This window comes from Lithobates pipiens, unplaced genomic scaffold (genome assembly GCF_037356315.1).
Source record: "Lithobates pipiens isolate NorthernLeopardFrog02 unplaced genomic scaffold, aLitPip1_a1.2 Scaffold_22, whole genome shotgun sequence".
NCBI classification, from domain to species: domain Eukaryota; kingdom Metazoa; phylum Chordata; class Amphibia; order Anura; family Ranidae; genus Lithobates; species Lithobates pipiens.
Genome location: NW_027507784.1, coordinates 349,297,503 through 349,324,057, shown reverse-complemented (window position 1 = coordinate 349,324,057; position 26,555 = coordinate 349,297,503). Strand labels below are relative to the sequence as shown.

Genomic DNA, 26,555 nt, shown 5'->3' with positions numbered 1-26,555 from the left:
CCTCTTTGCCTGTTGGAAAGAAGCTGTCCAGGTGGGGGGGTCACTCCAAAGAGAAAAAAAAACCTTCTCACACCCTACCTGGAGCTTGGGCTCAGAGGAAGCGTGCAGCTTGTGACACAGAGCGAGACTGACAAGCATGGAATCTGGTACGTGCTCTTGACAGCCCCCCGGTGGTGACTTTAGGCATAGCAACATTTACTTAAAGAGGAAGTAAACCCTGATGAGTTTACTTCCTCTTTCATTCTCTGCAAAGGTAAAGCATAATGGACTACTATGCATCGCATCGTATCGCATCGCATAGTAGTCCATTATGTGTCATAACCTGACACCTGACACAGGAGCCAGCGAAGTTACCGCTGTCCCCTGTAGTTCCGAGCGTCCATCTTCTCGGTGGATCTCGCCGCTCTGCCGCTGTCTTTCGGCGAAGCCACGATGACGTCACTCCCGCGCATGCGCACAGGAGCCGCCACTCGTGGCATATCGCCGTTGACCCCGGCGCACTCAGTGCCTGTCTTTCGGCAAATATCTCCTAAACCGTGTAGGTTTAGGAGATATTTCTTGGACCTACAGGTAAGTCTTAATCTAGGTTAATGTAGGTCAAAGTGTGTTGTAAGGGTTTACAACCACTTTAAAGGAGAAAACCCATAAGAATTAGAAAAATTCTTTAGGAATCTCCAGACAGATCCAATGTTCACCACTCACGATCGGTTCCGTTAAAAAAACCTTCAAGAACCGGGGCCCCTTTTTTTTATCGGGGGGATCCACACTCCTGGGCCTGTAAAGCACCCCGCCAGGAAATGTGGCTGAAAAGAACAAATACTGGATCCCGGGGTCCAGCTCTCTAAAAAAAAAGTGTTACAGGCAGGACCCCATTTCTTCCGCCACGAGGCCCGGGTACCATTTAATTCAGCCTGGAAAAGACACTTTGAATGGATCTGATTGCCTGGCTTGGCCCAGCAAAGATTCCTCCATCAGAGCTCAGCACAGCACGTCTTTACTCCTGACCAACACCTAAGACACTGGCGAAAAAACTCCCAGTAAGGGAGTCCACCAGGGCCGTTAGTGTTCGTGGGCAGTGCATCACCAGGCCTCCATGGTTCAAATCTGCAAGGCCGCAACTTCGGTCTTCAGTCCATACACTCACCAGATTCTATCAGTTGGATGTAAGAAGACATGAGGATATCGCCTGCGGCCGCAGTGTGCTGCAGGCAGCAGTAAAGGTCCTCGGGTCTGATTGCACCCTACTTTTGTTGGTGTCCCCTCCCCTCAGATAGCATTGCTCTGGGACATCCCATACAGTAATTACTGTGGTGATCTGTGTCCCATCATGTATGATAAAGAAAAGAGAATTTTTATAACAGCTTACCTGTAAAATCCTTTTCTTGGAGTACATCACGGGACACAGAGGTCCCTCCCTTCTTTCCGATTACACGTATATTGCTTTGCTACAAAAGTGAGGTACTCCCAGTAAGGGGAGGGGTTATATAGGGAGCTAAACTTCCTGTCTAGGGTGTGCCGGTGTCCATCACCTAAAGTTGCCTATATGACCCTTTACAGTAATTACTGTGGCTCTGTGTCCCGTGATGTACGATAAAGGAATAGAGAGAAATATATGCATGCCATGCATTGAAGACAATGGGAGAGGTCATATTAAAGTAGTTATTAAGGTTGCAATGGGATTTAAAAGACTCCTAAATGAAAGTTTTTGGCTTATATTTTGGTGCATTTTGTCATTTGACTTTTTACATTTAACAATAAAATGCAGAAGAAAAGAAAGAAAAAAAAAAGCACAAAAACATTTTTGCCCAAAAAAAAAAAATTGTCGTTTTCATACCTTTCTTTTTTTTTTTCGCTTTGCATAAAACACCAAATAACCAAAAAATTCACCAAAAACAAAAGTGAAAAAACACAAAGGAATGGAAAAAAATGTGTTTTGTGAGGATCGTGAGCGATCAGAGGGCTTTGCTTGGTGTGTTCCTAACTAGATCCTCTCCTCTTCCTCTCCTCGTCCTCTCCTCGTCCTCTCCTCGTCCTCTCCTCGTCCTCTCCTCTTCCTCTCCTCGTCCTCTCCTCGTCCTCTCCTCGTCCTCTCCTCGTCCTCTCCTCGTCCTCTCCTCATCCTCTCCTCGTCCTCTCCTCGCAAAGTCAAATCAGAGATCGGTTTTGATGTCATTTCAGCTGATATGGAATATCATCATTCCACTGATATGTCACATTCAGAGTTCATAACAAGAAAATGGTCGTTTTTCTGATAGTGGTCCTATAAGGCTCATCATGGGGCGTCTCCAGTTATCCTTCCTATGGAAGAACCCATTGGAAGATACAGTCAGGTCTATAAATATTGGGACAGTGACACAATTTTAATCTTTTTGGCTCCATACACCACCACAATGGTTTTGAAATGAAACAAACAAGATGTACTTTAACTGCAGACTTTCAGCTTTACTTTGAAGGTATTTACATCCAAAAAGGGTGAATGGTGTAGGAATTACGACAGTTTGTATATGTGCCTCCTACTTTTTAAGGGACCAAAAGTAATGGGACAATTGGCTGCTCAGCTGTTCCATGGCCAGGTGTGTGTTATTCCCTCATTATCCCATTTACAAGGAGCAGATACAAGGTCCAGCATTCATTTCAAGTGTGCTATTTGCATTTGGAATCTGTTGCTGTCAACTCTCAATATGAGATCCAAAGAACTGTCACTATCAGTGAAGAAAGCCATCATTAGGCTGAAAAAAACAAAACAAACCCATCAGAGAGATAGCAAAAACATTAGGCGTGGCCAAATCAACTGTTTGGAACATCCTTAAAAAGAAAGAACTCAACGATGAGCTCCGCAACACCAAAAGACCTGGAAGACCACGGAAAACAACTGTGGTGGGCTGACCAGAGAATTCTTTCCCTGGTGAAGAAAACGCCCTTCACAACCATTGGCCAGATCAAGACCACTCTCCAGGAGGTAGGTGTATGTGTGTCAAAGTCCACAATCAAGAGAAGACTTCACCAGAGTGAATACAGAGGGGTCACCACAAGATGTAAACCATTGGTGAGCCTCAAACACAGGAAGGCCAGATTAGAGTTTGGCAAACAACATCTAAAAAAGCCTTCACAGTTCTGGAACAACATCCTATGGATGAGACCGAGATCAACTTGTACCAGAGTGATGGGAAGAGAAGAGTATAGAGAAGGAAAGGAACTCCTCATGATCCAAAGCACACCACCTCATCAGTGAAGCATGGTGGTGGTAGTGTCATGGTGTGGGCGTGTATGGCTGCCAATGGAACTGGTTCTCTTGTATTTATTGATGATGTGACTGTTGACAAAAGCAGCAGGATGAATTCTGAAGTGTTTGGGGGAATATTATCGGCTCATATTCAGGAAAATGCTTCAGAACTCATTGGACGGAGCTTCACAGTGCAGATGGACAATGACCCGAAGCATACTGCGAAAGCAATCAAAGAGTTTTTTAAGAGAAAGAAGTGGAATGTTATGCAATGGCCAAGTCAATCACCTGACCTGAATCCGATTGAGCGTTCATTTCATTTGCTGAAGACAAAACTGAAGGGAAAATTCCCCAAGAAGAAGCAGGAACTGAAGACGGTTGCAGTAGAGGCCTGGCAGAGCATCACCAGGGATGAAGCCCAGTGTTTGGTGATGTCTATGCGTTCCAGACTTCAGGCTGTAATTGACTGCAAAGGATTTGCAACCAAGTATTAAAAAGTGAAAGTTTGATGGATGATTATTAATCTGTCCCATTACTTTTGGTCCCTTAAAAAGTGGAAGGCACATATACAGACTGTTGTAATTCCTACACCGTTCACCTGATTTGGATGTAAATTCCCTCAAATTAAAGCTGAAAGTCTGCAGTTAAAGTACATCTTGTTTGTTTCATTTCAAAACCATTGTGGTGTATAGAGCCAAAAAGTTTAGAATTGTGTCGATGTCCCAATATTTATGGACCTGACTGTATATTGGGTGTTCTCAAATGAAACAATTGAGGAACAGAAGGAGAGATCCCGGCCATTCCGCCCACCACGATCCTCTGAGAAGATCCCACCATCTACGTTTTCCAGATCCTTCCCCACAATAGACGGACCTTCTTGGTGGGTTTCTTCATTGCACTGGAAGTTGTTCCCGTGATCTCAGCTACAGTTTTGCTCATCACATGTGTAGAGGAAGGAGGTGAATGGTTCATTTCCTAATAATGTCTCTAAACCCAAGAAATGTTACAAATACAAAACCCCCAATATTCCTCCTTCGCTCCATGTTGGCAGATCTCCAGACACCACATAGGTCTTCCTCTACCCTGGGTGGGTTTGATATCTTCTTTCATATACACAGCCCAGCACTCCATCGCCCAATATTTGTTCATACAATGTCATTGTACGGGGCTGCTGCGTTTCACCAACTGTCAGAACCCCGATGTGAACCTGGGACCCCTGTGGTATCTGGCTGCAGCTCTTCTTGTTGTGGCACCGGAGGTGCTGGACAGCTCCCTGTCTCATCACTTGGACAGCCTTGCCTTGTATCTTGATTCTGATAAACCACAAATACTTTGTTCCTCCCATGAACGTCCTGAATTCAGCCATGTCTCTGCACTTCCTGTTTGCCAGATTATTGTGCTATTTCTTGCTCCTTGCATACCTGCAGCTGGTCTTATCTTTGATACTGCCAACCTTTGGCTTGTTCCTTGACTACATATTTGCTGGATCCCAACCTGCAACCTTTGTTACTGACCTTTGGCTTGTTCCTTGACTACGTATTTGCTGGATCCCAACCTGCAACCTTTGTTACTGACCTTTGGCTTGTTCCTTGACTACGCTTCTACTGGATCCCAATCTGCAACCTTTGTTACTGACCTTCGGCTTGTTCCTTGACTACACTTCTGCTGGATCCCAACCTGCAACCTTTGTTACTGACCTTTGGCTTGTTCCTTGACTACATATTTGCTGGATCCCAACCTGCAACCTTTGTTACTGACCTTTGGCTTGTTCCTTGACTACGTATTTGCTGGATCCCAACCTGCAACCTTTGTTACTGACCTTTGGCTTGTTCCTTGACTACGCTTCTACTGGATCCCAACCTGCAACCTTTGTTACTGACCTTCGGCTTGTTCCTTGACTACACTTCTGCTGGACCCCAACCTGCAACCTTTGTTACTGACCTTTGGCTTGTTCCTTGACTACACTTCTGCTGGATCCCAACCTGCAACCTTTGTTACTGACCTTTGGCTTGTTCCTTGACTAGGTATTTGCTGGATCCCATCCTGCAACCTTTGTTACTGACCTTTGGCTTGTTCCCTGACTACGCTTCTACTGGATCCCAACCTGCAACCTTTGTTACTGACCTTTGGCTTGTTCCTTGACTACGTATTTGCTGGATCCCAACCTGAAACCTTTGTTATTGACTTTTGGCTTGTTCCTTGACTACGCTTCTACTGGATCCCAACCTGCAACCTTTGTTACTGACCTTTGGCTTGTTCCTTGACTACGTATTTGCTGGATCCCAACCTGCAACCTTTGTTACTGAACTTTGGCTTGTTCCTTGACTACGCTTCTACTGGATCCCAACCTGCAACCTTTGTTACTGACCTTTGGCTTGTTCCTTGACTACGTATTTGCTGGATCCCAAGCTGCAACCTTTGTTACTGACCTTTGGCTTGTCCTTGACTACGCTTCTGCTGGATCCCAACCTGCAACCTTTGTTACTGACCTTTGGCTTGTTCCTTGACTACGTATTTGCTGGATCCCAACCTGCAATCTTTGTTACTGACCTTTGGCTTGTTCCTTGACTACGCATTTGCTGGATCCCAACCTCCAACCTTTGTTATTGGCCTTTGGCTTGTTCCTTGACTACGCATTTGCTGGATCCCAACCTGCAACCTTTGTTACTGACCTTTGGCTTGTGCCTTGACTATGCTTCTCCTGGATCCCTACCTGCAATATCTGCTACTAGGCCATGGCTTGCTCACCTCCTGCTTGACGATCCTGAGGACCGCTATCTGTTAATAACAAGTAGCAAACCCATCTCCCCCATCCAGAGCTCTGGTGAATACCGGTGAATCCCAACCTGCAACCTTTGTTACTGACCTTTGGCTTGTTCCTTGACTACGCTTCTGCTGGATCCCAACCTGCAACCTTTGTTACTGATCTTTGGCTTGTTCCTTGACTACGCTTCTGCTGAATCCCAACCTGCAACCTTTGTTACTGACCTTTGGCTTGTTCCTTGATTACGCTTCTGCTGGATCCCAACCTGCAACCTTTGTTACTGACCTTTGGCTTGTTCCTTGACTACTGTAGACATGTCACTGGAGAAGTGGTTGAGGGGGTGTACATCTCACCTAGGTTGCTACACAGTGTGAGATGGTAAATCCAGGATGGATCAGTTTCTCAGCAGCGATATGCTGCTGAGTTGTTATTTAATTTTGCCGGGCCTGGGTTTATATGGAATGGCAGGTAGGTTTGGTAGAGGGACCTGTCATTCCACACCTCCCCCGATCCAGTTCTGGGTTTTGGATCAGGTGAGCTTTGATCCTAATTAGCCTGGGAAGGTAAAGGCTCTGCAGGTCCTGCAGGTGATTGCTCTCAGCCAGGGAATGAACAGTCTGTGTGTTGAAGGAAGCTGCAAGCACAGCCACTGCTGGAGCTAAAACTCACCCTGCGATATCCAGGCGAAAGACGCTGTGTTTATAAGTGTCAGATAGGTGAGAAGAACCTGTTAGTAAGCGCCCAGCCGGGCTAGGTCTTTTATTTTTGTTGTACTTAAAAAAGCACGGTGTTGCTGTATACTTTTGTTTGCTGGACTGTTTGTACCACGAATAAACGCCAAGATCTGCTTTATAAATTCCAAGTCTGCTGTGAACTGTGTCCAAACACACCCTACCCCGGGAAGATCCCTTACAATTGGTGGAGGTAGCGGGCAACACGGTTGCTAGGGGCAACGGTGTGGACAGACTTGGCTACAGCTGCTTATGTCCTGGGTGAAAGCTGCAACTACACTCCAAGAACAGTCCAGCAACATGGAGGAGATGCTGAAGCAGTTTATGCAAGTGAGTTTGCAACAACAGCAGATGATGGCTGCACAACAGCAGATGCATAAGGAAGAGTTGCAAGCTTTGCGCCAAAGCCAACAACAACTTATCGAGCACCTGATAGCAAATCGAGAGGCGCCTGTGGTTGCTAATCCACCCACAGTGATGGGAGCCGCTCCAGAGATTTTTTTTGGGAGAAGGACTGTGCAGAAAGCGCTGCAAAAGATGATTGCTGAGGACGATGTTGAGGCCTATCTAACAGTATTTGAGCGCGTGGCTGAGCGAGAGAAGTTACCAGCCGCTGAGTGGGCAGAGGTAATTGCGCCCTATTTAACAGGTGAACCTCAAAAGGCCTACTATGACCTCAGTGAGCAAGAGGTTAAGGACTATACTCGGCTAAAAGCGGAGGTACTTGCCCGACTAGGAGTTACTACTGCAGTCCGTGCCCGGAGAGTACGCAACTGGAGCTACAGTCCGGACAGATCAGCGAGGTCCCAGATGTATGACCTAATCCATTTGGCAAGAAAGTGGTTGGAGCCAGACACTTCTACTCCTGCACAAATCCTAGAGAAGGTTGTGATGGATCGCTACCTCCGAGCACTTCCTACTGACCTGCAACGCTGGGTGGGACAAGGTGATCCTAAGAATGCAAACGAACTTGTCAACCTTGTGGAGAGGTTCCAGGCGACTGAGGACTACCTCCGTGATGTTCCTGCAGCATCTTCACCTCCCCGGAGCGCCAGATCGGTACCGTCAGCTGGTAAGAGACTTCCATCTATTGGGGGAGTGTGGAGGGCTGCTGATGGGGGGAAAAGGGCTCAAGTGGTGTCTCAAGGACAAAAGACTGGTGATGGTCCCGGGTGTCTAAGGGGCTCTAAAAAGGACTCCTTGCCAAGGGGACCAGGCCCTATCCAGTGTTGGAGATGCCATGAGGCGGGACACGTGTCTGCCCATTGCCCTCTTACCTCTGAACCCATGGAATGTGACGCTAGCCGGCGTCAGTCGCTATTTGCGGAACCATCTTGTGCTGCAGTTCCTGGACTAGAGACTGAACCGCAAATCTGCGACATCACAATCAATGACTTTCCTGTTAAAGCGTTAATGGACTCAGGAAGCCTTGTAACCTTGGTGCATGCTAGCCTGGTGACTGGGGACTTAGAGTCTAAAAAGCATATGAGCGTTGTGTGTATACATGGTGATACAAAAGTGTACCCTATAGTGCTGGCTAAAGTCGGGACTGAACAAGGCACCGTACAATATGAAGTGGGTGTGGTTAAAAACCTCATGCATAATGTAATATTGGGGCGCGATTTTCCATTATTCTGGGCTCTCTGGGAAAAAAGAAAAATCCCCAAAAGGAGTGAGGATACCTCTAAGGGGGTTGCCTTGTCCACTGTGAATGATAAAAATGTGCAGGATGAAAATGATTGTTTTCCTTTGCAGGTCCTGGCTGGGGAGGAGGAGGCTCCTCCCACTGAGCAAAATATACTAGACTTAGAGGTGTCTAGCGATAATTTTGGGACTGCACAATTACAGGACCCCACTCTCAAAAATGCGAGAGAGCAGGTTGCTGTTATGAATGGGGTACCTCAGGAACCAGATGCTGAAAAAAGATTTCCACATTTTTCGGTGACTAATGATCTTTTCTATAGAGTCAATAAGGTTAAGGATGAGATTGTGGAACAGCTTCTGGTACCTAAGCCGTACCGGCGTCAGGTGCTTGACATGGCACATAACCATGTTCTTGGGGGACACTTGGGGACTGACAAAACGCGAGAGAGGGTTCTCCAGAGGTTTTTTTGGCCGGCGATATATGATGACATTAAAAAATACTGTGAGTCGTGCCCCACATGTCAGGTTAGTGCCCCAGTGTCACATTTTCGCAGTCCTTTGGTTTCGCTCCCTATTATAGAGGTGCCTTTTGAGCGTATTGCCATGGATTTAGTGGGTCCCATTGTAAAGTCAGCTAGAGGACACCAGTATATTTTGGTAGTCATGGATTATGCGACCCGCTATCCTGAGGCTGTACCCTTAAGAAACACTGCATCTAAAACAATTGCACGTGAGTTGTTTTATATGTTCTCTAGGACTGGGATCCCCAAAGAAATCCTAACTGACCAAGGTACGCCATTTATGTCGAAAGTAATGAAGGAATTATGCAAACTATTTAAAATCTCACACATCCGTACCTCTGTATACCACCCCCAGACGGACGGATTGGTGGAGAGATTTAATAAAACTTTGAAACATATGTTGAAGAAAGTGGTGGCAAAAGATGGTCGTGACTGGGATCATTTATTACCCTACCTCATGTTTGCTATTAGGGAGGTGCCCCAAGCGTCCACAGGGTTCTCACCATTCGAGTTGGTCTATGGTCATCACCCTAGGGGTCTACTAGACATTGCAAAAGAGACATGGGAGAATGAGTCCACCCCATACAAGAGTGTTATTGAGCATGTAGCACAAATGCAGGACCGTATAGCCACTGTAATGCCCCTGGTAAGGGAACACCTCCAGAGAGCTCAAGAGGCCCAAAGTAGAATTTACAACCGGTCCGCAAGAATCAGGACATTCAACCCAGGCGATAGGGTCCTTATACTAGTCCCCACTGTTGAGAGTAAATTCTTGGCGAAGTGGCAAGGTCCTTATGAAATTGTTGAAAAGATCAGTGAGGTGAACTACAAGGTGCACCAACCAGGTAGAAGGAAGCCTTTCCAAGTTTATCACATAAACTTGATCAAGCCCTGGAAAGACAGGGAATCCTTGGGGGCGACAAATACTGTTAATAATTTGTCACCACCAATCCCTCCAGTCAAGGTAGGTGATACTCTATCAGTGTCACAGAAACAGGAGGCTCAGGAATCTTTACAGAAAAACAAAAACAAGTTCTCTGACCTCCCAGGGCGTACACACCTCATCCATCATCACATTGAAACTGAGCCTAGAAGCAGAGTAAACCTAAAGCCCTATAGGATACCCGAGGCACGTAGGGAAGCCGTATCTGCCGAGTTAAAACGTATGCTTGCTCTGGGGGTAATTGAGGTGTCACAGAGTGAATGGTCCAGCCCAATTGTGCTAATCCCAAAGCCCAATGGAACTTGGCGGTTCTGTAACGATTTCAGAAAGTTGAATGAGATCTCCAAGTTCGATGCGTATCCTATGCCCAGGGTAGATGAGTTGATTGAGAAGTTGGGTAACGCCAGGTACATAACCACCCTCGATCTCACAAAGGGCTACTGGCAGATTCCACTTTCTGGTGAGGCTAAAGAGAAAACTGCATTCTCCACCCCTGATGGGCTATTCCAGTATGTAGTGATGCCATTCGGGTTACATGGAGCGCCTGCAACTTTCCAGAGGTTGATGGACTTGATTCTGCGACCACATCGTGATTACTCAGCCGCCTACCTCGATGATGTGGTCATTTTTAGCCCTGATTGGGAAAGTCACCTCTGTAAGGTACAGGCCGTGTTGGATGCCATAAGTGATGCGGGGTTGACCATAAATGCCGAGAAGTGTGCTCTAGCCCTAGAAGAGGCCAAATATCTAGGCTACATTATTGGGAGAGGGTTGATTAAGCCACAGCTAAATAAAATTGAGGCAATACAGAATTGGCCTAGACCCCTGACAAGGAAACAGGTTAGAGCTTTCCTGGGTATTACGGGGTATTACCGTAGATTTGTGCCGAACTTTGCCTCAGTTGCTGCTCCACTAACTGACTTGACAAAGGGCGGAAAGACAGCAATGGTCACGTGGACCCCAGAGGCCGAGAAGGCTTTCCAAAACCTTAAGTCTGCCTTGTGCCAACCACCTGTCTTAGTTACCCCCAATTTCAGGCGAGAATTTCTGGTCCAGACAGATGCCTCTAACACAGGCTTAGGTGCAGTACTCTCACAAGTAGTGAATGGTGAGGGGCATCCGGTGATGTACTTGAGTAGAAAACTAACCCCGGCCGAGAAAAATTATGCCATTGTGGAGCGAGAATGTTTGGCAGTAAAGTGGGCCCTAGAATCTTTAAAGTATTACTTGCTAGGCAGGAAATTCAAGTTGGTGACAGACCATGCCCCCCTAACATGGATGAAGTTAAACAAGGAGAGAAATGCAAGAGTGACTAGATGGTTTCTCTCCCTACAAAACTTTAATTTCACTGTGGAACACAGGCCAGGGAAATTACAGGCAAATGCTGACGCATTGTCGAGGGTAAGTTGTCTGTGGGGACAAAAGGCTCAGCCCTCCGGTCTGAAAAAGAGGGGGGGGATATGTAGACATGTCACTGGAGAAGTGATCGAGGGGGTGTACATCTCACCTAGGTTGCTACACAGTGTGAGATGGTAAATCCAGGATGGATCAGTTTCTCAGCAGCGATATGCTGCTGAGTTGTTATTTAATTTTGCCGGGCCTGGGTTTATATGGAATGGCAGGTAGGTTTGGTAGAGGGACCTGTCATTCCACATCCCCCGATCCAGTTCTGGGTTTGGGATCAGGTGAGCTTTGATCCTAATTAGCCTGGGAAGGTAAAGGCTCTGCGGGCCTGCAGGTGATTGCTTCTCAGCCAGGGAATGAACAATCTGTGTGTTGAAGGAAGCTGCAAGCGCAGCCACTGCTGGAGCTAAAACTCACCCTGCGATATCCAGGCGAAAGACGCTGTGTTCATAAGTGTCAGATAGGTGAGCAGAACCTGTTAGTAAGCGCCCAGCCGGGCTAGGTCTTTTATTTTTGTTGTACTTAAAAAAGCACGGTGTTGCTGTATATTTTGTTTGCTGGACTGTTTGTACCACGAATAAACGCCAAGATCTGCTTTATAAATTCCAAGTCTGCTGTGAACTGTGTCCAAACACACCCTACCCCGGGAAGATCCCTTACACTACGTATTTGCTGGATCCCAACCTGCAACCTTTGTTACTGACCTTTGGCTTGTTCCTTGACTACGCTTCTACTGGATCCCAACCTGCAACCTTTGTTACTGACCTTTGGCTTGTTCCTTGACTACGTATTTGCTGAATCCCAACCTGCAACCTTTGTTACTGGCCTTTGGCTTGTTCCTTGACTACGCATTTGCTGAATCCCAACCTGCAACCTTTGTTATTGGCCTTTGGCTTGTTCCTTGACTATGCATTTGCCGGATCCCAACTGCAACCTTTGTTACTGACCTTTGGCTTGTGCCTTGACTATGCTTCTCCTGGATCCCAACCTGCAATATCTGCTACTAGGCCATGGCTTGCTCACCTCCTGCTTGACGATCCTGAGAACCGCTATCTGTTAATAACAAGTAGCAAACCCATCTCCACCATCCAGAGCTCTGGTGAATACCGGTGAATCCCAACCTGCAACCTTTGTTACTGACCTTTGGCTTGTTCCTTGACTACGCTTCTGCTGGATCCCAACCTGCAACCTTTGTTACTGATCTTTGGCTTGTTTCTTGACTACGCTTCTGCTGAATCCCAACCTGCAACCTTTGTTACTGACCTTTGGCTTGTTCCTTGATTATGCTTCTGCTGGATCCCAACCTGCAACCTTTGTTACTGGCCTTTGGCTTATTCCTTGACTACGCATTTGCTGGATCCCAACCTGTAACCTTTGCTACTGACCTTTGGCTTGTGCCTTGACTATGCTTCTGCTGGATCCCTACCTGCTATATCTGCTACTAGGCCATGGCTTGCTCACCTCCTGGTTGACGATCCTGAGGACCGCTATCTGTTAATAACAAGCAGCAAAACCCATCTCCACCATCCAGAGCTCTGGTGAATACCGGTTAGTGCTAAGACCCAGCACCTCAGGTGAGCCCGTGTCATCCGCCAGGGTGATCTGCTTGTGCACTTATCCTGCTGGTTGGTGGGAGTCTCTCTACTGCTATAGGCACTGGTCTCTGAGCCTCATCTCTGACTGTAATGCCAAATGTTGATGAAAGAATAATGGAACTCTTACCATAGAATATGTTCCATACAGGTTGTTATGAATTCCTTCTGCTGTTTGAAGGCTTCTCATATCGCTCTTCTCGCTGAAGCTCCTCACCCCACACTGAGCTGACATTTCTGCCGAGGTGGAGGATTTGCCTTGGGAAATGTTGGAGAGATCCCCCGCTCCCCACCAGCGCTCCCCAGAGGCCAGACATTCTGTGTCTTACAATAAAATAGGAGAAGAACTTACAGAAGGGAGTACTTTTCCGTTTCTTGGCTCGCTCTACAACTGAGAAGATGGCTTCTTGTCCCCATGCCTACAGCAACGTGGATAAGCTGGGCTCTGATGCTAAACAAATCCGTGCCCTGTAACCTGGAATTGTACATAACTGCTGGTAATGGGGGCCACACAAAACCAGAAGAAGAAGCTGATAACATCTTGGAACATGAGGTTCCCAGGCAACTATTGTCCATCAACAAAAATCTTGAGACATTTCTGTTCTTTTTCACAAATTTCAGGGGAAGTCAAATGTTCAGCTCAGCGGGAACAGTCCCAATACACTGAAGATGTTTCACAATCACGAGAAATGAAGAATTATCACCTCATTGCAAAATTTTGTCCCACAAATTGAAATATCAGCAGAACGAGTTATTTGGCTTTGCGGTCGCAGTCCGGACAGCTCGGCGGTGGAAACTAAAAGTTGTTTGAGGGAATTTACTGACGCAGTTGGGGAAGAATTTCTTACGTTTTTTTCTTGGCTGAGGGACTGTAAAGGACAAAGCAGATCAGGACTGCTGTTAGAAAGGATGCAGCCCAATGCAGCCAACCTAACAGACCCCCTCCCCAAAAAAAAACCTCACAGGTTTCAATGCTTCAGTTATGAATGAACACAGTGATTGATTGGTACTGATCACTTATTGTGTTCATTCGGGAAAGGAAGGGGCTGGTAAATGTGACATATTTACTGCACACTTGACCCACTCTCCATCTTGAAGGATTCTATTGTGTGCTGGCACCTGCTGGTTGGAAGTAGAGGAGGGTGGCCTATGCACTGCAGGGGGCACACAGGGGAACCTGGACAGCAGGGGGACACATACGGTGCACAGGGAGGATGAGGGGTGTGGTAGGATGGGTTCAATTACTGTAACCGATCCCCTGTATGGCCCTATCTGCAGCCGCTGAAAGCTGGCAGGAGGAAGAGGAGAAGAAGCCGGCTTTCAGCTGCTGCAGAGAGAGCAATACAGGGAATTGTTTACAGTAATTGCCCCCCTGCCATGCCGATCACACTCCCTGCCTATATTTGATTCACCCAGCTGCCTGGGCCCCATACAAGAGGACTGGTGGTACCTACTTTATCCACAGCCCAGAAGCAGAGAGTGACGATGGTGGACAGACCCCCCCCCCAAAAAAAAAGACATCTATTACCTAAGACGTACATATCTTCAGGTATCTTCAGGTAGATACACCACCAGGGGCGGACTGACCATTTGGCCACTCGGGCACTGCCCGAGGGCCCCTGGGCCACTAGGGGGCCCCATTAAGGTTGGCAGCCTCAGTAAAACCAGGGACAGTATGTAAAAATCTGTGTTTTCTTTTACATCTGTCCCTGAAATGTCCCTTACTAACATCCTTTTGGTCTAAAAATCCCGAGATTATAGCTGCCCCGCCTCTCCAGCACCTTCTCACCCAATAGAAACCTGTCTGTGTATACTGTGTGTACATGTCTGTGTATACTGTGTGTACATGTCTGTGTATACTGTGTGTACATGTATGTGTATACTGTGTGATTGTATACTGTGTGTACATGTATGTGTATACTGTGTGTACATGTCTGTGTATACTGTGTGTACATGTCTGTGTATACTGTGTGTACATGTATGTGTATACTGTGTGATTGTATACTGTGTGTACATGTATGTGTATACTGTGTGATTGTATACTGTGTGTACATGTATGTGTATACTGTGTGATTGTATACTGTGTGGCCCCATAATCTCCTATTGCCCGGGGGCCCCATGAGTTGTCATTCTGCCCCTGTACACCACACAATGATGACGTAGCAGCTGGTGGGAGGAACCACAGCGCCCAGCAGAAGAATTCTTCATTCCAGATTTTTATGCATGTTGTATATGTGACAGGTCAGCCTTAACAATTGCAGTTCTAAGGATCTATCAGCCCAGCCAATCAGTAAGGAACATTTCCTTGTGGGGTGAGCTGGGGACATCATGCATTTTGGGACAACCTTCCTAGAAGGGTGTCTATGCTCTGGACTTTGGCACAAAGGGGTTGTGATTTGTTGGTTTCTTCCCTTCAACGTGATCACCGCAAGAAGGTGGCCTATTAAAGGAGAGGAAGTTCCCGAGGAGGAAACACAGGAACCTTCTTTCTTATGCCTTAGGAAGGTGCCACCAAGATGGCCTCTTGCCACCAAGTCTTGGCCCTAAGGAGCAGAAGATCAGTCAGTAGCCAACATGACCCGTATGGGTATTGAGAATTGGTTTGTACTGAACGGGATATTTTTTGGGGTTATTCCACTAACACCATGAGAAGAACCAGACCGGATCTGGAAGTGATTGGACTGGAACACCCCCAATGTGGCTGGTTCTGCCATTTTAGAATCATCTGCTTTGACCTCGATGGTATCACCCAGGCATGTACTGGCCATAGGGACTATAGGGAGTTTCCCAGTGGGCCGATGGCTCAGTGGGCCGGTTTCAGTGACAGCCAGTGGCATCGCTGGGAGGGACTTTTGGGGCTATAGCCCCGAATCTGGGGCCCATAGCACTGAGTCAGTGCAGAAGTCCCTAACCACAAGGCCCCGGCCCACTACCTGCCCTCTTTCTGGTGACCCTGATATTAGGAGGGGCTCTCTGTGGACCCGGATGTAAGGGGTTGGCTCTCTAGGGACCCTGATGTAAGGCAGATGATCTCTGGGGACTCTGATGTAAGAGGGGCTCTCTGGGGACCCTGATGTAAGGGGAAGGCTATATGGGGACCCTGATGTAAGGGGAAGGCTGTATGGGGACCCTGATGTAAGGGGAAGGCTGTATGGGGACCCTGATGTAAGGGGAAGGCTGTATGGGGACCCTGATGTAAGGGGAAGGCTGTATGGGGACCCTGATGTAAGGGGAAGGCTGTATGGGGACCCTGATGTAAGGGGAAGGCTGTATGGGGACCCTGATGTAAGGGGGGCTCTCTAGGGGCCTTTTTGCGCAATTGCGTACAGTTTATGTACTGTTTTTTGCGTGTTTCCAAAATTAAAGTGGGCCGGTCTGGATGAAGTCCAGGGCCAAATTTTTGTCCCAGTCCAGCCCTGGTATCACCTCCCTTCCAGATGTAGAGATTATCTACATACATTGGTGGGAAATGAATTGTCCTCGGAGTTCGGACATCGCTCATCTCCACCCCAATATTACAGCTCAGGACCAAGGCGGACCCTGAAGGCCTCAACAAAGTAAACATTGTGAATGGCCAGATGTCAGAATGAAGATCTTTGTATTTGATCCGTGACGACACCTCTGATCAGAGAAGAGGACTTTAGTCCTCAACACGGAAATCAATGTCTGGAGAAGAGATCTTCAGGCAGTGAAGTCAGTACCGGCACAGACATATTACCGACCCCAAAGGGACAATCATGGGCAGTTAATGGGCTGACAATGTTATTCAGGGAAAAGGACGCCACATACTGTCCGTATCTTCCGATCACTGGACAATTCCCTTCTTTAGTTTACCAAAACTCGACATAAACTGTACAAATAGAAGTAATAGAAGTAATAGAAGTAATAGAAGTAATAGAAGTAATAGAAGTAATAGAAGTAATAGAAGTAATAGAAGTAGATAATTCTGCCAGATTTCCATTAGTGATCACTCAGCAATGAAAGAATGAGTGTAAAAGGGGATCTCCGCTGTTACCTGATATTCTATGGTGCTCTGGCCTGGCTTCACTTATGGCAGGTCCCCTTTAATTTGTGTGTGTTGGGATATTACATGACAATTTTATACACTCGGGATGAGATTGTTTTCTTCTGTTGTATATTTCATTATCAGGGATGCCGGGAATCAGAGTGGAGAGAGGAGCCCCGGGGCCCCCAGGAATGAGAGGAGAGAAGGGAGATACAGGTGAGCCTGGAAATCCAAATCCACAAAATGTATAAAGGTGGGGAGAGGCGCAGAGCACGGTGGCTGGATGGTCTGCGGACGCTCCACCCAGAACTGGATATACATTCCCATTATGACCTGTATGTGATTGCAGGACTTCCTGGCCAGAGAGGAGATGGTGGCCCCCCCGGACCGCAGGGACCCCCCGGACCAGCTGGACTTAATGGGCAAGATGGTGAGAAAGAAACTAACTGTGTAAAGAGGAGGAGCTTATGTCATGTGGACATCTCTACAGAGAGGAGGAGGGGGGATTACCATATATACAGAGATTATGGGGGGAGGGGCTGCCAATAGATGATATGATAGAACATACAATGAGGGGATAATAATTATTCTTATTTTGAATCATATAAACCGGAATATATTAGATTACTAATTATTATAACATCATACAAATGATAAATAGTCATTTCTGCTCACTAGCCAAGTTATGTTCTTGTCTCCCGAAGGTGTGAAAGGTGAACCAGGAGTGTCGGGACAAAAAGGTAAAATAATCACAAATTATACAATCATCTTCCTGCAAAATGTCCAATGAATGCCAATATTTATTATGGCTACCAGGAGCCATCATGGCCACTGAGAGCCACAATGGCCACCAAGTATCATTATGGTTGCCAGGATTAATCAAGACTGCCTGACCTCATCATGGCCACCAGGGGTCATAATGTCCTAACATCATGGCCACCGGGAGTCATAATGTACTAACATCATGGCCACCAGGAGTCATCATGTCCTAACATCATGGCCACCAGGGGTCATAATGTCCTAACATCATGGCCACTGGGAGTCATAATATCCTAACATCATGGCCACCAGGAGTCATCATGTCCTAACATCATGGCCACCGGGAGTCATAATGTACTAACATCATGGCCACCAGGAGTCATCATGTCCTAACATCATGGCCACCAGGGGTCATAATGTCCTAACATCATGGCCACTGGGAGTCATAATATCCTAACATCATGGCCACCAGGAGTCATCATGTCCTAACATCATGGCCACTGGGAGTCATAATATCCTAACATCATGGCCACCAGGAGTCATCATGTCCTAACATCATGGCCACCAGGAGTCATCATGTCCTAACATCATGGCCACCAGGAGTCATCATGTCCTAACATCATGGCCACCAGGGGTCATAATGTCCTAACATCATGGCCACTGGGAGTCATAATATCCTAACATCATGGCCACCAGGAGTCATCATGTCCTAACATCATGGCCACCAGGAGTCATAATGTCCTAACATCATGGCCACCAGGGGTCATAATGTCCTAACATCATGGCCACCAGGGGTCATAATGTCCTAACATCATGGCCACCGGGAGTCATAATGTCCTAACATCATGGCCACCAGGAGTCATAATGTCCTAACATCATGGCCACCAGGAGTCATAATGTCCTAACATCATGGCCACCAGGGGTCATAATGTCCTAACATCATGGCCACCAGGGGTCATAATGTCCTAACATCATGGCCACCGGGAGTCATAATGTCCTAACATCATGGCCACCAGGAGTCATAATGTCCTAACATCATGGCCACCGGGAGTCATCATGTCCTAACATCATGGCCACTGGGAGTCATAATGTCCTAACATCATGGCCACCGGGAGTCATAATGTCCTAACATCATGGCCACCGGGAGTCATCATGTCCTAACATCATGGCCACCAGGAGTCATAATGTCCTAACATCATGGCCACCGGGAGTCATAATGTCCTAACATCATGGCCACCGGGAGTCATCATGTCCTAACATCATGGCCACCGGGAGTCATCATGTCCTAACATCATGGCCACCAGGAGTCATAATGTCCTAACATCATGGCCACCAGGAGTCATAATGTCCTAACATCATGGCCACCAGGAGTCATAATGTCCTAACATCATGGCCACCAGGAGTCATCATGTCCTAACATCATGGCCACCAGGAGTCATCATGTCCTAACATCATGGCCACCAGGAGTCATCATGTCCTAACATCATGGCCACCAGGAGTCATCATGTCCTAACATCATGGCCACCAGGAGTCATCATGTCCTAACATCATGGCCACCAGGAGTCATAATGTCCTAACATCATGGCCACCAGGAGTCATAATGTCCTAACATCATGGCCACCAGGAGTCATAACGTCCTAACATCATGGCCACCAGGAGTCATAATGTCCTAACATCATGGCCACCAGGAGTCATAATGTCCTAACATCATGGCCACCAGGAGTCATAATGTCCTAACATCATGGCCACCAGGAGTCATAATGTCCTAACATCATGGCCACAGGGAGTCATCATGTCCTAACATCATGGCCACCAGGAGTCATAATGTCCTAACATCATGGCCACAGGGAGTCATCATGTCCTAACATCATGGCCACCAGGAGTCATCATGTCCTAACATCATGGCCACCAGGAGTCATCATGTCCTAACATCATGGCCACCAGGAGTCATCATGTCCTAACATCATGGCCACCAGGAGTCATAATGTCCTAACATCATGGCCACCGGGAGTCATAATGTCCTAACATCATGGCCACCAGGAGTCATAATGTCCTAACATCATGGCCACTGGGAGTCATAATGTCCTAACATCATGGCCACTGGGAGTCATAATGTCCTAACATCATGGCCACCAGGGGTCATAATGTCCTAACATCATGGCCACTGGGAGTCATAATATCCTAACATCATGGCCACCAGGAGTCATCATGTCCTAACATCATGGCCACCAGGAGTCATAATGTCCTAACATCATGGCCACCAGGGGTCATAATGTCCTAACATCATGGCCACCAGGGGTCATAATGTCCTAACATCATGGCCACCGGGAGTCATAATGTCCTAACATCATGGCCACCAGGAGTCATAATGTCCTAACATCATGGCCACCAGGAGTCATAATGTCCTAACATCATGGCCACCAGGGGTCATAATGTCCTAACATCATGGCCACCAGGGGTCATAATGTCCTAACATCATGGCCACCGGGAGTCATAATGTCCTAACATCATGGCCACCAGGAGTCATAATGTCCTAACATCATGGCCACCGGGAGTCATCATGTCCTAACATCATGGCCACTGGGAGTCATAATGTCCTAACATCATGGCCACCGGGAGTCATAATGTCCTAACATCATGGCCACCGGGAGTCATCATGTCCTAACATCATGGCCACTGGGAGTCATAATGTCCTAACATCATGGCCACCAGGAGTCATCATGTCCTAACATCATGGCCACCAGGAGTCATAATGTCCTAACATCATGGCCACCAGGGGTCATAATGTCCTAACATCATGGCCACCAGGGGTCATAATGTCCTAACATCATGGCCACCGGGAGTCATAATGTCCTAACATCATGGCCACCAGGAGTCATAATGTCCTAACATCATGGCCACCGGGAGTCATAATGTCCTAACATCATGGCCACCGGGAGTCATCATGTCCTAACATCATGGCCACCGGGAGTCATCATGTCCTAACATCATGGCCACTGGGAGTCATAATGTCCTAACATCATGGCCACCAGGAGTCATAATGTCCTAACATCATGGCCACCAGGAGTCATAATGTCCTAACATCATGGCCACCAGGAGTCATAATGTCCTAACATCATGGCCACCAGGAGTCATCATGTCCTAACATCATGGCCACCAGGAGTCATCATGTCCTAACATCATGGCCACCAGGAGTCATCATGTCCTAACATCATGGCCACCAGGAGTCATCATGTCCTAACATCATGGCCACCAGGAGTCATAATGTCCTAACATCATGGCCACCAGGAGTCATCATGTCCTAACATCATGGCCACCAGGAGTCATAACGTCCTAACATCATGGCCACCAGGAGTCATAATGTCCTAACATCATGGCCACCAGGAGTCATAATGTCCTAACATCATGGCCACCAGGAGTCATAATGTCCTAACATCATGGCCACCAGGAGTCATAATGTCCTAACATCATGGCCACCAGGAGTCATAATGTCCTAACATCATGGCCACCAGGAGTCATAATGTCCTAACATCATGGCCACAGGGAGTCATCATGTCCTAACATCATGGCCACCAGGAGTCATCATGTCCTAACATCATGGCCACCAGGAGTCATCATGTCCTAACATCATGGCCACCAGGAGTCATAATGTCCTAACATCATGGCCACCAGGAGTCATAATGTCCTAACATCATGGCCACAGGGAGTCATCATGTCCTAACATCATGGCCACCAGGAGTCATCATGTCCTAACATCATGGCCACAGGGAGTCATCATGGCTGCTTAGAATCATTGTGCCGGGAGCCATCATGGGTGTGGGGGGCTCATCATAGCCATTTGAGACCACCATGGCCACTGGGAGTCATCAAAACCAACTAAAGTCATCATGGTTGCTGGGTGTCATCATCACCGCCTAGACCAGGGATCTTCAAGCTACGGCCCTCCAGCTGTTGCTAAAACTCTGACATTCACAGACATGACGAGGCATGATGGGAATTGTAGTTCCCGAACAAGTGGAGGGTCATAGTTTGAAGACCCCTGGCCTAGACTCATCATGGCCACAGAGAGTCATTATGGCTGCCTAAGGTTACAATGACCATGGGAAGCCATTCCGGCCGTCTGAAGTCATCTTGACCACTGAGTATCATAAGAGGACACGGGTCCTTGTGAAAGAGGAGATGTCCCGGGGGAAATCTGGATTTTGTTTGCCTTTCTCCATATGAAATGGTTCTTCATTCTTTGTTATATCATTTATTACTTTTATAATAGGAGAACATCTTGTAGATTGTGAGAGTTTTGTATCGGGTTCATATCATCTGTATTGGATTCTAATGACCTTACCATTGTGTATTCCAGGTGACCTGGGGGCTCCGGGGGTTCCTGGCCCCTCCGGTGTACAGGGCCCAGCGGGACAGAAAGGAGATAAAGGTGACAACGGGATTAATGGATTACCAGGTATGAAATAGATGAATACAGAGAAGCCCCCCCCCCAAACAGAGACCCTTCATGTCAGGTCCGGAGGAAGACCAATCAAGGCCTTGTTGGCAGGTTATCAGATCTTGGCACCTCTACCCACCAAGCCAGGGTTCTCAATATCAGTCCTCAAGTACCTCCAACAGGCCGTGTTTGCGGGTTTTCCTCTATCCTGCACAGGTGCTTTAAATCAGAGTGAATGTCTCGGTATTTTGGACATTTATTTTATAGAGAAATTCCTAAAACATGGCCTGTTGGGGGTAGTTGAGTACTGAGGTTGAGAACCACGGCTTCAATCCACCCAGATGCCCAACATGCACCCTGTTCACATATTTCAGTATCACAAAATAGCATTATGGATTTCACATTTACCAAAGACACTCCAAAGCTATATGTTTTCTTACACTATATTACCAAAAGTATTGGGACACCTGCCTTTACATTAGCTTTAATGACCCCCCCAGTCTTAGTTCGGAGGGTTCAATATTGAGTTGGCCCTTTGCAGCTATAACAGCTTCACCTCTTCTGGGAAGGCCGTCCACAAGGTTTAGGAGGGTGTCTATGGGAATGTCTGATCATTCTTCCAGAAGATCATTTGTACCAGAAGGCCTGGTTCACAGTCTCTGCTCTAATTCATCCCACAGCTGTTCTATCGGGTTCAGGTTAGGACTCTGTGCAGGCCAGTCAAGTTCCTCCACCCCAATCTCACTCATCCATGTCTTTATGAAGGGAACTCTTAAGGCGTCAGCATACCAAGTCATTTTGGACAATTTCATGCTCCCAACTTTGTAGGAACAGTTTGAAGACGGCTCCTTCCTGTTCCAATACGAATGGCAACCAGTGCACAAAGCAAGGTCCATAAAGACATGGATGAGTGAGTTTGGGGTGGAGGAACTTGACTGGCCTGCACAGAGTCCTGACCTCAGCCCCCATAGAACACCTTTGGGATGAATTAGAGTGGAGATTGCAAAGGGCCAACTCAATATTGAACCCTCTGGACTAAGACTGGGGGGTCATTAAAGGTCATGTGTGTGTAAATGCTTTTGGCAATATAGTGTTTGTACATTGAACAAAACACGGCTATGTACTATTAAACATAAAGGCAGATGATTTGTCAGGGTAATAAATACCAAATATATGTATCCTTTAAGAGCCCTTTCACACTGCCAGTGCCTGAAAAACGCTTGTAAAGCGCCGCTTAAACTAGCGGTGCTCTACCAGCGTTTTTCAAGCGCTAGTGGGGCGCTTTTAGGCTCGATTCACACTAGCGCGTTTTTTGATGCATTTTGCATTTTGCAGAAATGCAAGGAAATTTTTTAACATGGGTTCCTATGGAACATGTTCACATCAATGCATTTTTGTGCCTCTGAGTTTTTGGAAAGGGTCGGGGACTTTTTTTCCCGCAAAATGCAGCGTTTTGCATGTAATAGAAGTCAATGGACCTGCACCAAAAACGCAAGTACTGGTTTTTACCGCGATTTTGCTGCGATTTTTTTTTTACTGTGTATATCTGGTTGCTAAGCAACCACAGTGTAAAAAAGAACAAAACGCGGAAAAATCGCGGGAAAACCGCGTGTCCAAAAACGCGACAAGCACCGCAAAAAGCACTGCAAAAACGCTCAAAAGCAACATGCATAGATGTGAATCGAGCCTTAACCCCTACTAGTGGCCAAATAAAGGGTTTAAAGCGCCCACAAAGCGCCCACAAAGCGCTGCTGCCAAAAGCGCTTTTCAGGCGCTTTGCAGGCACTTTGCAGGCGCTTCCCATTGATTTCAATGGGAAGGGGCACTTTTAATAGTGGTGCATTCACCGCTCCAGTAGCGCTGCAAAGAAGCTGCTTTTTTTTGACGCCCTGCCAGCGCAGCGCCTCAGTGTGAAAGCACTCGGGGCTTTCACATTGGGATTGCAGATGAGGCTTCTTTCAAGCGCTTTACATGCGCTTTTTTTGAATGCTAAAACAACGGAAAAATGCCTGAAAAACGCCCCAGTGTGAAAGGGGTCTTAAATGGACTATGCTCACAAAATAAGTGGCAAACTATGATACCCGTGTATCAATGTTATTTGGAGGAAAGGATGCCACATATTGTCTGTATCTTCTGATCAATAACAAACAAGTACCAGCAGTGCTCCCCTGATTATTATCCGGTGATAAATGTAACAATTACTAAAGCAAAACAAAGTAACACATATTGTGCAAAACATAAATCCAATAATATAAACCAATAAAATCCGAAGTGATCGGCTCTCTTCAAGTCATGTGTGTCAAATTCAGTATTATAATGTAAACCCCATTAATTCACTTAAAACAAAAATAATCAAAAGTGCTTTATAAGAAGATCAGTGATTGGACAGAGCAAATCGTAAGTCCAGTGTCCAATCAGTGCATTGCTCCTTTAATTAACGATTAATGAGCTCCACCACACATGACTTGAAGAGAGCCGATCACTTCGGATTTTATTGGTTTATATTATATTATTATGTTTTGCACAAAATGTGTTACTTTGTTTTGATTTAGTAATTGTTACATTTATCACTGCATAATAATCAGATCCGGAGCAGGGGCAGCCTGACAACTCATGGGGCCCCTGGGCAATAGGAGATTATGGGGCCCCGGGCAATAGGAGATTATGGGGCCCCCAGGCAATAGGATATTATGGGGCCCCCAGGCAATAGAATATGGGGCCACACAGTACACAGTATACACACACACACACACATACAGTATACACACACAGACACACAATATACACACACAGTATACACAGAATACACATACACACACTGAAGGGGTACTGGAGAGGCGGGGCAGCTATAATCTTGGGATTTTTTTAAAAACACAGATTTTTACATACTGTCCCTGGTTTTATTGAGGCTGGCAACCCTGGTGGGGCCCCTTAGTGGCATGGGGCCCTCGGGCAGTGCCCGAGTGCCCGAATGGTTAGTCCGCCCCTGATTTAGAGTTGCTGTTACTTGTTTGTTATTGAAGTTGGGAGTCTGGCTGCTCCCTATTGGCCGCTGCTGCACTGATTATGTATATTTTCTGTGGTGCAGTTCATTGATTTGTTAACTTATCTTCTGATCAGCAGATGATTTTGTGATAAATAGTATAGAAGTAATAGAAGTAATAGAAGTAATAGAAGTAATAGAAGTAGATAATTCTGCCAGATTTCCATTAGTGATCACTCAGCAATGAAAGAATGAATGTAAAAGGGGATCTCCGCTGTTACCTGATATTCTATAGTGCTCTGGCCTGGCTTCACTTATGGCAGGTCCTCTTTAATTTGTGTGTGTTGGGATATTACATGACAATTTTATACACTCGGGATGAGATTGTTTCCTTCTATTGTATATTTCATTATCAGGGATTCCGGGAATCAGAGTGGAGAGAGGAGCCCCGGGGCCCCCAGGAATGAGAGGAGAGAAGGGAGATACAGGTGAGCCTGGAAATCCAAATCCACAAAATGTATAAAGGTGGGGAGAGGCGCAGAGCACGGTGGCTGGATGGTCTGCGGGCGCTCCACCCAGAACTGGATATACATTCCCATTATGACCTGTATGTGATTGCAGGACTTCCTGGCCAGAGAGGAGATGGTGGCCCCCCCGGACCTCAGGGACCCCCCGGACCAGCTGGACTTAATGGGCAAATGGTGAGAAAGAAACTACCTGTGTAAAGAGGAGGAGCTTATGTCATGTGGACATCTCTACAGAGAGGAGGAGGGGGGATTACCATATATACAGAGATTATGGGGGGAGGGGCTGCCAATAGATGATATGATAGAACATACAATGAGGGGATAACGATATCACCTTACTAATTATTATAATGTCATACAAATGATAAATAGTCAATTCTGCACACTAGCCAAGTTATATTTTTGTCTTATAAAGGGGTGAAAGGTGAACCAGGAGTGTCGGGACAAAAAGGTAAAATAATCTCAAATTACACAATCATCTCTTTGTAAAATGTTCAATGAATGCCAATATTTATTATGGCTGCCAGGAGTCATCATGGCCACTGGGAGCCACCATGGCCTCCTTAAGTCATTATGGCTGCCTGGAGTCATCATGGCCATTTGAGACCATCATAGCTGCCAGGCATAATCAAGACCACCAAAATGAATTGCGTTGCTGGGAGTCATCATGGCCACCAGGAGTCATAACCTCCAAACATCATTATGGCCACAGGGAGTCATCATGGCAGCTTGAAGACATCATTGCTGCTTGGAAACATTGTGGCCCCTGAAATCACCATGGTCATCAGGAGTCATCATGGGTGTGGGGACTCATCAAGGTCATTTGAGACAACCATGGCTATTGGGAGTCATTAAGACCAATTAAAGTCATCATGGTTGCCAGGAAACCTCAATGGCCGCTGGGTGACATCATTACCACCTGAACTCATCATCATGGCCACAGAGAGTCATTATGGTTGCCTAAAGTTTCAATATCCATTGGAAGCCATCATGGCCGCCTGAAGTTATCTTGACTATATC

At 46.7% G+C, this 26,555-nt stretch overlaps 1 protein-coding gene across 3 annotated transcripts in view; it reads left to right on the top strand.

Annotated features, from left to right (window-relative positions):
* MARCO (macrophage receptor with collagenous structure) overlaps positions 1–26,555 on the top strand; it is a 70,827-nt gene that overhangs the window by 37,855 nt on the left and 6,417 nt on the right. The window contains exons 4-7 of one of the 3 annotated variants that reach the window (XM_077450048.1): positions 16,973–17,044; positions 17,178–17,258; positions 17,533–17,568; positions 21,945–22,043. In XM_077450048.1, the coding sequence (XP_077306174.1) occupies positions 16,973–17,044; positions 17,178–17,258; positions 17,533–17,568; positions 21,945–22,043 (288 nt within the window). Of the gene's footprint in view, positions 1–16,972; positions 17,045–17,177; positions 17,259–17,532; positions 17,569–21,944; positions 22,044–25,950; positions 25,987–26,555 lie in introns of all 3 variants that reach the window. The other 2 variants (XM_077450050.1, XM_077450049.1) reach the window with 2 other exon arrangements.